The sequence below is a fragment of the Cyprinodon variegatus genome, unplaced genomic scaffold (assembly GCF_000732505.1).
Source record: "Cyprinodon variegatus isolate N-32 unplaced genomic scaffold, C_variegatus-1.0 Scaffold569, whole genome shotgun sequence".
Taxonomy (NCBI): Eukaryota; Metazoa; Chordata; class Actinopteri; order Cyprinodontiformes; family Cyprinodontidae; genus Cyprinodon; species Cyprinodon variegatus.
Genome location: NW_015151022.1, coordinates 525,204 through 538,831, shown reverse-complemented (window position 1 = coordinate 538,831; position 13,628 = coordinate 525,204). Strand labels below are relative to the sequence as shown.

General features: G+C 37.0%; 1 protein-coding gene across 5 annotated transcripts in view; it reads right to left on the bottom strand.

Annotated features, from left to right (window-relative positions):
* Positions 1-5,126: 5,126 nt before the first annotated feature.
* Positions 5,127-13,628, bottom strand: part of LOC107095758 (ABC transporter G family member 20-like) — a 37,307-nt gene continuing 28,805 nt past the window's right edge. For all 5 annotated transcript variants that reach the window (XM_015392017.1, XM_015392020.1, XM_015392018.1 and 2 more), the window contains 3 exons: positions 11,072-11,231; positions 9,919-10,023; positions 5,127-7,126 (listed from right to left, as the gene is read on the bottom strand). In XM_015392017.1, coding sequence (XP_015247503.1) covers positions 7,020-7,126; positions 9,919-10,023; positions 11,072-11,231 — 372 coding nt within the window. In that variant the 3' untranslated portion in view covers positions 5,127-7,019. The remainder of the gene's footprint in view (positions 7,127-9,918; positions 10,024-11,071; positions 11,232-13,628) is intronic.

Genomic DNA, 13,628 nt, shown 5'->3' with positions numbered 1-13,628 from the left:
CAGAAGCAGAGATACAAAAAGCAGCTGTAAAAGGCGGCCCAGTCCAGGAAACACGCAGCCAGGCAGGCGAGCTCCGAGCCAACTCCCAACTCTCATTCAGGTCAAGCTTGAAAAAGATAATTCTAGAAAACCTCACGTTCAGTTGTCTAGACTGAATTTTTTTTAATTTTTATTATGGCAACAGATGATAAACTTCCACAGCAGGGCTCGATGTTAACCATTGCCGGATCGCCCGGGGCAAAGTAGTTTTTATTGTCAGGAGAGTACAAATTTAAAAAAAATTTATTTATCGTTCAAAATTACTTTAAAATCACCGAAATTTGCTGAAAACGACCCACAAGCGTTGCCGGCGCCATTTTTGTTGTTTTGTACACATTCTTGCGTGATTTTAAAAAGCTGCGTGATTTTCTGCTAGATGACGTGATTCAGCTCTTGGGGAGAGAATTCTGCAGAGCAGCAGCTGGATGAGGAATTTAATCTATACTATAATACATGCTAGATTAAAAATTATCAGTCAGGGATTTGGAAAATAATAATAATAACTGTATGCGCACAGTGTAAATATTTCTATCATATGGCAGTCTTCTGTACAGTGGTCATACATAAAAAAATTTTCATTAAATTTTTTTCTCTTAGACATTGGAGTGGTGCATTAAAATATTATAGAGCTAAACATGTCAAATTGGTGAGTAGTAGTAGTGTAAGTTTTTAACCTGTCAAGTTTTTTTTAGATTTTTATCATTACAAATTAATTTTTCCAAGCACACAACAGTTTAAAGCAAAGTTTAGTTTGAAAAGAATGTGCAAGAAGGATTGAAAAGCATGTTGATACGGTAATGTAGGCTTCAGTTCATTATCTGACGCATGCATATACACACCAGGAACCTGGAAACTTACTGAATTACAAAAAAACATTTAAAAAAACAAACATGTTTCATTGATATATATACAAAAATGAATATTAGGAACTATATTTATCAAACATTATACTGGGCAAGTAAAAGTTTTTTCTGGGAAAATGAAATGTGAAAGTCACTTGCCCGATGGTCAAGTGGTAAAAATCCTTAACGTCAACCCCTGCGCAGTGTCTTAATTTAAGCTGTTGTCAGGCTAGCTGCTGATATTTGGTCACACAAATATAAGGACAGTGACCACATTTCAGTGATTAATCTGAATAGAACGTACAACACTTTACATTCCTGCTCCTGTAGTCTTCTTGTTCTTTGGCAATTGTTCTATGGATGTGCTGTTGCATGGTCTTTGGTGGAATAGTGGTTCAAACTGGATGAGGAAAGGATAATTGTTAATGTTGAACAAACAGCTATATGACCTTTAATCTTCTCATTAAAGAGACAATAGTAAAACAAACATTGTCTTTCTATTTCAAAGTGTGTTTGATCAGGGTAGAACTTATCCTGATCAAAACGGAACTGGATAATTTCTAGATTAAAAAGAGACAGTTGGAGATTAATATTATATTTACTCTGTAAAAAAACAACATACAGTGGGGCCAAAAAGTAATTAGTCAGCCACTGATTGTGCAAGTTCTCCTAATTAGAATAATGAGAGAGGTCTGTAATTTTCATCATAGGTACATTTTAACTATGACTGGCGAAATAAGAAACAAAAATCCAGGAAATGACATTGTAGGGTTTTTAAAGAATTTATTTGTCTATTTATTTATTCTGTCCTCCACTCGTCACCTGTATTATTGGCACCTGTTTGACTGTATAAAAGACACCTGTCCACAGAAACATTTTAGGAACATTTTATTTTTATTTGATCATTCTTTCACCAGATTCATTGAGATTAAGAACCTCTTTCCAGGTGAATCCTGGTCAAAAAGCAGTAAAATCTAACACCTTAGATGTAGAAAACTGCACAAACCCGATAATCTATTATAACACGGCTTGCCATTTGGGAAAGCTAATTTTGCAAACAAAAAGTTGGTCATTGTCATGTGTCTTGAATCCCATCTTGTTCTTAAAAGCCCAATTCCATATTTGACATGAGTTGGTCGTTGCTCTGTGTGTAGACAGGCAAGTGGTCTTAGTTTGAGAAATTCTTATGGTGGAATTAAGCTAATGGCTAATAACAACCAGGCCCATTCAAGAGTGAATGTTCCTCATCTGAAAAATTTTCTGGGGTTATGTTTGTTAAAATTTAATATGACTGTTGAAAAATACAGCACTACAGACAAACAAGAGCTCTGAAAAAAAGATGAATGTTATAACCTATTGTGAAAGATAATAATAACTGAACTTTATTGATCTCACATAGGAGAAATTTACCCTCTGCATTTAACCCATCCCCTTGGAGAGCAGTGGGCTGCCATTGTGCGGCGCCCCGAGGAGCAGTGTGAGGTTAAGGGTCTTGCTCAGGGACCCAAAGAGGCAGGCTGTGGGAGTGGTTTCCGAACTCAGAACCTCAGGATTCCAAGTTCTATGCCCTAACCATTGGGCCACCACTCACATATGAGGCATTTGTGTAATGCCAATGTAGAGCTAGCTTTAAACTTCCCCTAGTAGAGCAACAGTGTGTTAAGTCTGAACACAAGGTATGATTGCAGTTATAATGTCCATACAGTATATTTTGCCAGTATACTGTGTATACTATCCTTCTGACCGCTAACATTGGTTACATATGATGTGGTGCCAAGATGCATTGCTTAATCCACTGTATCAAACTGTATGCAAATATGTAAGACACACTCTCTTCCCTTTCACAAATTAAATTATGCACACGTTTACCTTGCATACCACATTGAGATCAAAGCAATTCAACTCGTTTTTTTATTGGCAGTTCTAGACAAGAGAACAGGTTATATTACCGCTGAAGAAATGGTCCTGGCCCTCTACTGTGGGCAAAATACTAATGATCATAGGCGTTGATGCATTAACTGATCAATCCCTTGTACATATTTCTTTTTTTACCTTTACACTTCAATTTTAACAATGATTCAATAATTAGGGTGATGCATTTAGATTGAGTTTTATTGAGATAAGATTACAGTTTTGATCTGCTATATTTGCAGAGCCACAAGTGACTCTTTGGTTCTGCCTCTAAAAATGTAAAGTGATGAATTACTGACCTGTTGTTTTGCTTAAAGCTTTTTTTGATCCATCCATCCATCATCCATCCATCCATCCATCCATCCATCCATCCATCCATCCATCCATCCATCCATCCATCCATCTCCTTAGTGGCAGAGCTACTGTAGAGTAATTCAGCTTTTAACCTGTTAACTGATGACACTAAATAACCAAAAATGTCAAAAAAGCATACATTTATGCAGTGGCTGTTCTTTAATCCTTGGAAGGATCCAGCCTGCCATACATAACCATTGTACTGGTGGAAAGTAGCCTTATTGTGTGTTGAAAATTTGTAAGTGCCGCATACAGAAGGGACGTGACAGCTAACTGGTTCGCACCAATGTCGGCTAGTAGCTTTACATTGCAATTCCTTCATCTTTCTTTTTTCCCCTCTTCTTGGATTGTATTTCAAAGCATTTTTCTTTTTGTTTTGTTTTTTTGTTCTGTCTTTAATCTAAAGTTTTATTTAGCTACAATATTTATCTTTAATAATCAGGTCACTAAATACAAAAAGCCCTGTAAACCCTGTAGAGCTGCCATAGAAGACATGACCCCATAGAGAGATTGCCTTAACAACATGTGCATTGTAATTCACAGACAAACGCTTATAAAACACACAGGTTTCAAACAGTCAGTCGTAACCAGTCAGGTAGGGATAGATCGAGGCCATGGTAACGAGCCACACAGTCATGCAAGCAAAGCGTGATGTAACCGCATACCGTCTTTCAGCAACCGCAAAATTAGCAGCAAACACAAAGAGGAGGGATTTTGCCATGACATTTATTGTTTCAGAATAAATGAATAGAACTTCATCCAAGCATGTCTGCTATCACAGTGCATACAAGTCACAACACAGGAGTCTAAATTCTTCACGTGCCCTTCAGGGAGAGACGGTGGAGGTAGTCGACTGGAGTTTTAGCGAGCACAGTGGATAACTGCTCACATAATCTGCAACATTTAACTGGAAAATAGGTCACATTTTAAATAAAACTGGCAAATTACAATGACAACAAACTCCCCTTGCGGCTTTTCTTTTACAGTGTCTCTTCCTGTATGACCGCATTCAAATCTCCAAGATGAGTTTAGCAAATATTTTGCAGAAATCATAATTTGAAAAATGTGTCAATTTTTAAAACCAATTACATCAAGAAGCTCTTCCATAAAAAAAAAATAATCACATTTTAACAAACATTACCACCGTCTTACAACATTTCAATAGGTTTTTTGGGGTAATAAAGAAAAAAAAGGTCCAAATGAAAATGCTTTTAACTTAAAAATAATGTTAAAAAAAAGAACAACCAGAGAAACCCAGAGACAGATCATCCCCCTTTAAATATATTTGATAAAGGTTTGTCATTATTATAGGCTTTGAGTGAGGAACAAATATGCTATAGTGTATATTATAAAATCATTAATCAGCAAATCAACCATTCTGTTTGACAATCACCTTTTTCAACCTTTCCATATCATAGAATAACTCAACATTATAATTTGAATGTGCAGAAAAAAACCCAAACTCACTGATATTAGGAGATTATGACAGAAAACAAAGAAAAACACGCACAGATTTACCACCATGCACATAAATGTAAACATTTTGAAATCTATGAATGGCACATGTGAAGATGGTTCGATGGTTGATTTGAATGAGCTGAGGTCCTTAAAACTACTCCTGGAGTAAACTTTAAATAAAACTAGGATGTAAAATTGTTTTCATATGTTAAGAGGTGTTTCTTTACATTATCACAGTGAGCCACTCATTCCTAAAATCTTTTAAAGTGATTTTAGAAGCATTTCTCTAGGCTTTCAGAAGGTATTTTGATCTTTTTTTATTGTCTTAGGTTACATGTTTGTATATTTTCAGTTCTATTCCTGTGAATTACCAGAGGAATAGTCAGGAACGGATATTTTAATTTCCTTTTTTATTAATTAAAGTATTTTTTTAATTTTATGCAACTGACTATAAGGGGGAAAAAACAATGTAATTGACGTGTGAATCATTAGTCTTTTTATTCAAGGGATTTAATAAAAAAAATGTATCTCGGTATTATGGAAAATTTGACAATGTTCAAATTTTAAAACAGGTATTTGGCCAGTTTAATTAAGTATTTCAGATACACTCGTAAAACATACATTTTTCATCATTTTTTTCCCCACATTACATCAACAGGGTGATTCTCAAACAGCTGCTAATTAAAATATATGCATTTCCCCATGTCCTTTTTTTTTTAAATAGATTTCTCTCTGTTCTATAAATATAAGCACATTTGATTGCTGTAAAACTCATTTAAGGACTGATTAGTAGCCAAAGCTCAAAAAACAATCGTCAAATGCTTTCGGAGAGCCTGGAGAAATACAGATTAAGACATTGGCAGTCTACAACAGCTACAATTTTTAGATTTTTAGATAATGCAAATATGTGACAGAAATCCTCTTCTGGATGTGAAGTTGTTTTGACGCCCCTTCAGTCATGTTGCTCTGAGTGGTGAACTACATTGCACATGGAAGCTGGATCAAAACCACCTTAATGGTTAGAGGAGAGTTTGGCTCACTGGTGTCAAGCATTTTCAAATGATCTGATTGTATTTTTTTTTTTATCATGGTAAATTTTAACTCACCATCTCAAAGTATCTTTATTCGTTATTCAAAACGTGACTTTTTGACTACAGTTGCATGATAGGAAAACAGGTTTCTGACCCACAAACTTCATCCCAGCTTCTTATTTTCTCTGATTTTCTCCCAGCCTTGACACCATCTTTCTGTGAAACCCCTAAAAGCCTTACTCCTGTGTGTTTAGATTCTCTATGATTCTTAAAGCAAAATGTCATAAAATATATTTCTTCTTTTGGATCTTTTTTTTGTAAAAAAAAATAATAATAATAACATGACGGCATGGATGCTGACAGTTTGAGAACAGCTTCCACTCTGTCCGGCAAAGTAGAGAGTTCATCAAAAGCATCAGAAAAGGACAGAAAAAAGAGGTTTTTTTCCCATCACCAACATTCCCCTGCTTTAGGAGATACAGGCACAGATTTATAAGAGACACAATCAACCGGAGCTGAAGAAGGACATGTGAGCACCTGGTAACGCAGCGAGATCAAACAGTTACCGCTTCCTTTGAAATCCAGACAGGGCAATAGGCTCCACAGAAATATAACAGGCAAGAAGCAAAAAAAAAAAAAGATAGGTTAAGTAATATATAAAGAAATAATCACTTTTTCACTTCCATCTGCATTCACGTTACATTGTGCAATAATTTCCTCAATTTCCTGCTTAGAAATGAGGCCTTTTTTTCTCCTTTTCTTGTGCTCAGACTCCTCCTCTATAAAAAAAAAAAATCCTTCATTTTCATCAAGGCCCATCTAAGTTTTAATGTCATATAGATGGCAGAGCCTTAAAAAATACCCATCAGTTACAGTCAAGAAATTTATATTTTCTTTTTATATCAAAAATGAACGGCACAACCTTCATTTATTCTAAAATAAAGTGTAAAACAAACAAAAAACTCTCAGTATTAAAGTCTAAAAGGCAAACAGAAAGTGGCCCTGAGTTGGTTTATGGCTGTTCACATGTGTTCAAGAAGCTGCAGGTAGAACCAGAAACTGCTGCTGCTTAGTTTCTACTTGAAGTTTCTTGAATTTAGACTTGGAACAGGCCAAACCAACCCCTGCAGGAACAGAGAGTGTGTGTGTGTGTGTTAGTGTGTATCATAGAGATGATCAGGAGGAGGGAGACTGATACATCAACCTATCAGTCCTTTAAACCACAGTAAATCTTTCCCCTCCTCCCTGTTTTGTGTTTTTTTTCTCTTGATTTCTGCTGCTCTGCCTCCTCCGCAAACAGGAGGTCCAAGGATTGTCATCGGCTCCTGAATCTGAAATCTCTGCGTCCTGCTCAGGACGACATCCTCCAAGGAGAAGGAGGCTGTCACGTCCTCAGCTTTAGGATGACGGTGGCCAGGATCAGGAAGAAGGTGTTCCAGCCAAGGGTGACAGCAAAACCTCTCCAAACCATCATCTCAGACAGCCCCCAGCCTGGAGAGAAGATTACTGAGTTAGCAACACATTTGAAAGAATGGTTCTAATGATTTCCATGACTACAAATTTGTAATATTAATGCCTGCAGATCGCTTCTGCAAACAGATGCAAAAAGAGAATAATTGAAATTTTTGACTCAAAGTCTCAGCTATGCTTCCTTTCTCTGGGTTTATGACTCCAACAGAGAAGGGAAGCTATTGTTTCAAGCCCTTAAGGCTTGTGGTGAAAGCATTATGCTGTGGGGTTGTTTTTCTGCGTGTGAGCTCATAGCTTGTTGTCGGGCAGATGAAGCGCTGAATGAGGTGAATTCAGTCATTTCATTAATTTTAAAGGAGGGATGCATCTAAAAGTTTCAGGTTAGTAAATCTCAAGGACTGGACCTGGCTTGGGCATCGCTGCTAAATACACACAAACTGAGCAGCAAGGCCAACCTGAATATTTTAAGTAACTGCTATAATTAAGAAACTAACTTTTGGCTCATGAATTTTAGAAAGCAGTCTTACTCCATATCAATGAGCTCTGAAGAAAAACAAAACATATATGATTAGATAACAAAGCCCTTTTTCTGCAGCTGCACCTAAACTATAGTTACAGCATCCATTAGATCTACTATCTTTAACTGAACTTGACCTTTTTAAAACAAAGCCTGAGACTTTTATTCAGGCAGGCTTTTTAATACTCAACATGTGTTTACATTTATGCCGTTATCAACGCTTTTCTATCTACCTTACTTTTAAACTAAATGTAGTAACTCTGATAAGTCCTGTGCTCACCAAGATTGTGGACAGGGAAAGGCTATACAAATACATGACTGATTTATGAACAATGTTTTTTTTTAAATTACTACAGCACTACACTATACCTTCACAATCCTATATTCCTACTGTATCAAGCATAAAGGTCTGGTTACAAACTTGGGTCTTAACTTCTGAATATTTCTGCTTGGGTCCTGTTTGGGTCATAATCTAGGCAGATGAAGTGCATTATTTATACAGAAACTAGCAGGCACGGACTGGGAACGATTTTCGGCCCTGGGATTTTTATGGCCCACTTCTATAATGCGGTTTTACTGGCTTTGGTTATAAACACATACGCAACTTTTTTACCCTTAGATGGCCATCCTAAACTGCCACATTGGGAAACATCCCAACCTGGCAACAATGCACGTAAGATGGGAAACGTTAGCCCTAGCACCGCAACATATTTTTGCAAAATATTCCAACATAAATTCGCCAAATATAATAGGCACATCGTAGTTTGGTTTAAAAAAACATTTTAGTTTTATTATAATTTAGCTTTTTGCAAGAATTTTACAGTTTGAAGAAATAGAAAATTACACCATATGCCAACGGTCACAAGGATGTGCATGACAAGGAAGGGCTTTATATACTGCATGCATCATTTAGGTAGTTAACATTGGATTACTTCTTGAGCTTTGGCCGGAGAGTAAGTTTTGGGACCGGTATGAGCCTGCAACCTAGCAATAAGCCGGTAACTACTGTAAAAGTTTTGACTAGGGTGGCCAACCCCCTGAAAAAAAAAAAAACAGTTATAACCTAGCATTTTAATCATACAATCCTTCTGAAATGTATTTTTATGTTTATTTTTAATATTATTTTTAGGAAAAAAAACAAAACATTAAGCTCATTTGTACTTCTTTTCATAACTTTCTCTATCTGTGGGTTCATGTGGATGTAGCGTTAGCGAATTTAGCAGTGTGCCATGGCTCCTTTACTATCATTTCCTTATCTCTTATGCAAAAGGTAAACAAATTACACCAGCAGCAACACTTAGCAACCGCCTGCAGACATTGTCATGAAAAGACAGATTTGGGTGGGATGAAAAAAAGTTTAAAAAAGTCTAAAAAATGACTCAAAAACAGATTCCGATAAATAGACTGCAGTTTTAAAGTAAACAATAAGTAATGCACTCTATTCCCTCTATATACAGTCTCTGGGCAAGACTCCACTGTTTAAGGAAAAGCACACTTAAGCAAGTTTAGTTTGCTTCAGAACAGGTTAAAAAGCAAAAACAGCACAATCACAAGAAAAAAGTGTATAAAAACCGGAGTTTAAAGATGAAAATGCAATGCTGTTGTTTGTTTTGAAGCATATTGAAAATATATCAAAGGACAAATGTGCTGAGAGGGTCTGGATAACAATATGATGGATTTTTAAGCTATGCCTTGATACCAAGAAAACTCTTTAAGAAATCTATAAGACATGAATGGCTCATATATATAAAAGTTTACTTTACCAGAACAGAGCTTTCTACAGTTATGTTAAACTACTAGTTAGCAATATTTTTTTTTACATATATTTGTATGGATAACAGCGGTGAGATCATAATGAACTCAGGTATGACAGAATATATTCAGGGAATAATTTAATTACCAAATTCCAGGGAGTGATAGTGCAAAGTCTTAGTCCCCTAAGTTAAATTGTGTCAGTGTGCACCTCTGCCTTGGTCTCATCTTCCTCTGTCCCTCAGGGATGAGGTATTTAAACAGGAAAAGGCCTCTCTACTTTCATGTATATCATGTAACATAGAAGTCTAAAGGTGTATCTTTCTGATTAGAGGCAGTGTTGTTAAAGGACAGAAAAAGAATACAAAGTACAACTTCTCAACCTTTTATTCCAGGAAAGTTAACTACAAAGAACTGAGGGCTGATTAATTAATGAGAATTACCTTAATTATGTGTATTTTATCAGAAATTAGGCCGTCAGGCTGCAGCTGAGTCTCAGACATGCTGTTTATAGCTGCTGTGTTTAATTATGTGTAAACATTACCTCTGTACATGATGCAGCGAAGTGATTCTGAGGCGTAGGTCTGAGGAAGAACCAGACTAAGGTAGCGAAGAGGATAAGGGATGCACTCCACAGGCCAAATGATACCTGCATGCATGACGGGACAAAAAGAACGCAGTGTAAGATATCAGTTAAATAAGAAATGCAGGTTGTGTCTGGACTCTGATACCAAAAGAACACATTAAACATTTACAGTGCTGACTGAATAATACCAGTCATTTCTTTATGTTGGTTTGTTCTAAGAAGGTACAATTTTCTTTTCTAGGAATCTTGAGCAGTTGCCAAAAGTTTTTTTTTACTATTTTTTTTTCTTTTTGCTTCCCTCCTAAGTATTAGTTCGGTACTCCAATTAAATATGAATGTTTTATATGCTAACTGTATATTTTTTCTTTTAAACCTAAAAGATTATTCTGATATAGCTTTACTTTTATTTGAAAGTGAAATGCATCTTTCAGCTGCAGTCAGATCTTTGCTGACTTTAACCTAAGTCCTGACTTTCAGATAAAAAAAGAAGCTTTTTTTTCTTGGTGCCGTGTCTGTTATCTACCTTATGTTCACTTTTAAAACTGAAAAAGCTACTTGTCTCCACAACCCAGACTGGATTGCATGCAGACATTTAGATCAGTTTAGTTTAGTTTTAGAAGATAATCAAATCTGCCTTTTAGGAGGAAAATTGAATAGTTTAGAAGTTACCGTATGAAAAAGACTGAAAGTCATCTCTTTTTCATTTTTTATTTGAATTTGAAATCTGTTTTGATTTGTTTCTGCCCTTCTAACACCATCAAAGACATGAGCAACATAGCGACACATCATTTGAGTCTATAGAATTATGCCTCTATGTTGAATGATTGTGCTTCTGCCTTTATTTCTCCATGGAGAATTGCTCTTTTGTTTGTGATCATTTGTGGTTTGGATTAGCATCCCCTGCAATGAGTACCTTCACCATCAAACTAAAAAATATGACACTGTTGATCACTTCAAACATGTAAAGTTCCCATTTCTGTACAAATACCATCAACATACGCTGACTGACATCAACTCAAAACAATCTTTCATCAGTGTTTCCTGATTAAATAAGCAATCGGTCCTCCACTGTGCTTTTCCAGAGAAGCGGTTCTTATGACAGACTGCTCACCGCTCAGGATAAGGTTCGGGTAGAAAATGCCCAGGGCGGCTTGATTGGCGCTCTGCTCGTCATCAATCCCTGCCGAGATGACGAGGCCGAAGGAGATGCCCGTGACGCCCTGGAGCACGATCAGACATACAACTAGAAACAAGGAGCCTTCGTTCGGGATCTGTGCAGAGAGGAAAGAATGGAGTACAGTGAGGAATGATGACAGTCTCAAAGATGATGCAGACTTTTTTGCTATTGGTTGAGCATCACTTTCTCTATCTGTTATAATAACACATGGGGTTCAAACAGCATGACAGCAGCAGTCAGCCACAAACAGCCACTCTTTCCGCTGCCGCAGCAGCAGCTGCTCCTGTGTTTACAGCCGCCAGATGGCATCTGCTAAAAAAAATGACCCCATAAACACAAAATGCATCACTTTCACATTACTGGACCATTTTTTTGTAGTAAAGTGGTGTTTTATTTATCAATAAACGGCTGCCCTAATGCCCTCTGGCATTAAAATGAATGTAAACCAAGCTGCAGCATCTTGCAACCTGTGCAAAAATAGCCTTTAAGAAACACATTTTTTAAATAATTTTATAATGATCTGCTTGGTAAATGTTTTTTAAATCTCAAATAAACCTTGGTGTGCAGGTGGCGCAGTGGTTAGCGTGCACAGCCCATGTACTGAGGCCTTAATCCTCGACGTGGCTCAAATTCGACCTGTGATCCTTTGCCGCATGTCTCTCCCTCTCTCATACCCCCTTTCCTGTCAGCCTACTTTCAAAAAAACGAGCCACTAGTGCTGTAAAAACTAAAAAAATTAATAAATAAAATAAATTATCTCTCATAAACCTTTAAGAAACGTAAAACCGGAAATACTAAACAGGATCAGGATGATCTAAAAACCTTTTCTGAATTTATTTTCATTCAGCATAGAAATACACTGATGACATTGTTGTGTAAAATGTTCAAATTAGGGAGGTCAAATGGATTAATTAAGTGAAAATCTTTCTGTTTCTGTAGACCTGATGGCGTCAAGTAAAACAATTAGGAAGATCTTTATTTTTCAAATCTAGTCTTTTTGAACTGGAAAAAAAAGCAGTATAAGGAAATTCAATCCTTTTTCAGAGTATTTAGCAACTATATAAACATATAAACCCATGCCAGGAGCATTCACAACATTAACATGAGTCACTTTCCAGGAATTTAAACCTCCAAGCAATCCCTGTTTCATGTAGATGAAAGACTCATACAAAATTAATTAGTTTTCAAAAAAATTTGGGGGGTTATTGATTTTAGATCTCAAAATGTTTGAAAGTATTTCTATAAAGTGTCTTAGCCATGAGTTTAAGGAGAAAACAAGAACATGGGAATCAAAAAAATACTTCCTAAAGTCCTTACAGGATCCTATGACCAAGGAAAATAAAAAATAGAAAGAAAAGTTGAAAGAAATGGTAATATCCTTCTGTTTAGTTGTAAATAAATGCATCTGGAGATGAGATGGGACACTTGAAAAGCATCCAGAGTTCTGCAGGAATGGAGCTGATAAACTCTCCAAAGTTGACTGGAATGTTTGTGTTGCTCCTCGGAGCTCTAAGACACTATCCGTCTCCCCTGACAACGTGCAAAAATAGACCCGCACCCAGAGGCCACATGACCACACGGTTGCCACAGCAATTGCTGGCTGTTGTGGCGGCGATCCTGCAGCGATCCATGGATACAGGCGATGCAGGAAATGATTTGTGAAGCAGTGGTCTCTTTAGAGTTCAGCAGCTTAATTAAAGCGGCTCTGAACATGTGATAAACACACAGTGACAAAGGAGAACACACACATTTCTACTAAGGTTAATAGGATCAACTTTTTGTCTCTGTATCTTTAATGTCCCAAGATGTAAATCTTTCAGACTCTGTCTGCCTCCCTTATTGATTCTAAACACAAACTGTACCTACAGACATTCAGTAGTTGACTTGCTGTGGTGTGTGTGGTTTTCACACCCAGCCTGACCTTGATTCCCTTCAAACTCAGTCGAACTCAGTGGAGAAACCTTGATTCCCTCCAGAGGGCATCATTGTGATGCCAAATAAATCTAAATCAACCGGCTGATATTGACAAGCTGTTCACTGGCTACAGGGGAGTTTTATTAACATAATTGCAAGCCTCTTACTTGCTACATGTGAAGTCAGATTTTTGCCGATGTAGTAAAAATGCAAATGAACTTCGGAAAAAGCCTGCCAGGCTGGTGAAATATTAACCTTCAACATATTGGAAACACTTCCCGCTTGTCAAACCCACACTCTGTTAGGGGGTGACTTTGGAAGCTCATACACCAGAGTTTGTTTTTGTTTTTTTTACTTTACAGTGCTTTACAAAGGCCTCTGTGTTTAAAGTCGTAAGGAAGCGGCTGTTCCAACCGTTGCATTTCCGAAATTCTCCCGAGTGGTGCACGACTTTACACATGTGAATAAAGTGAATATAATTGGTCGTTTATCAAGGGGGCGGGATTGTTGCAGCGGAAGGTTCGCAAGCGCATTTGGTTGTGGCCGGTTTGTCGGAAGCATCTTGCTAACCAGTTAG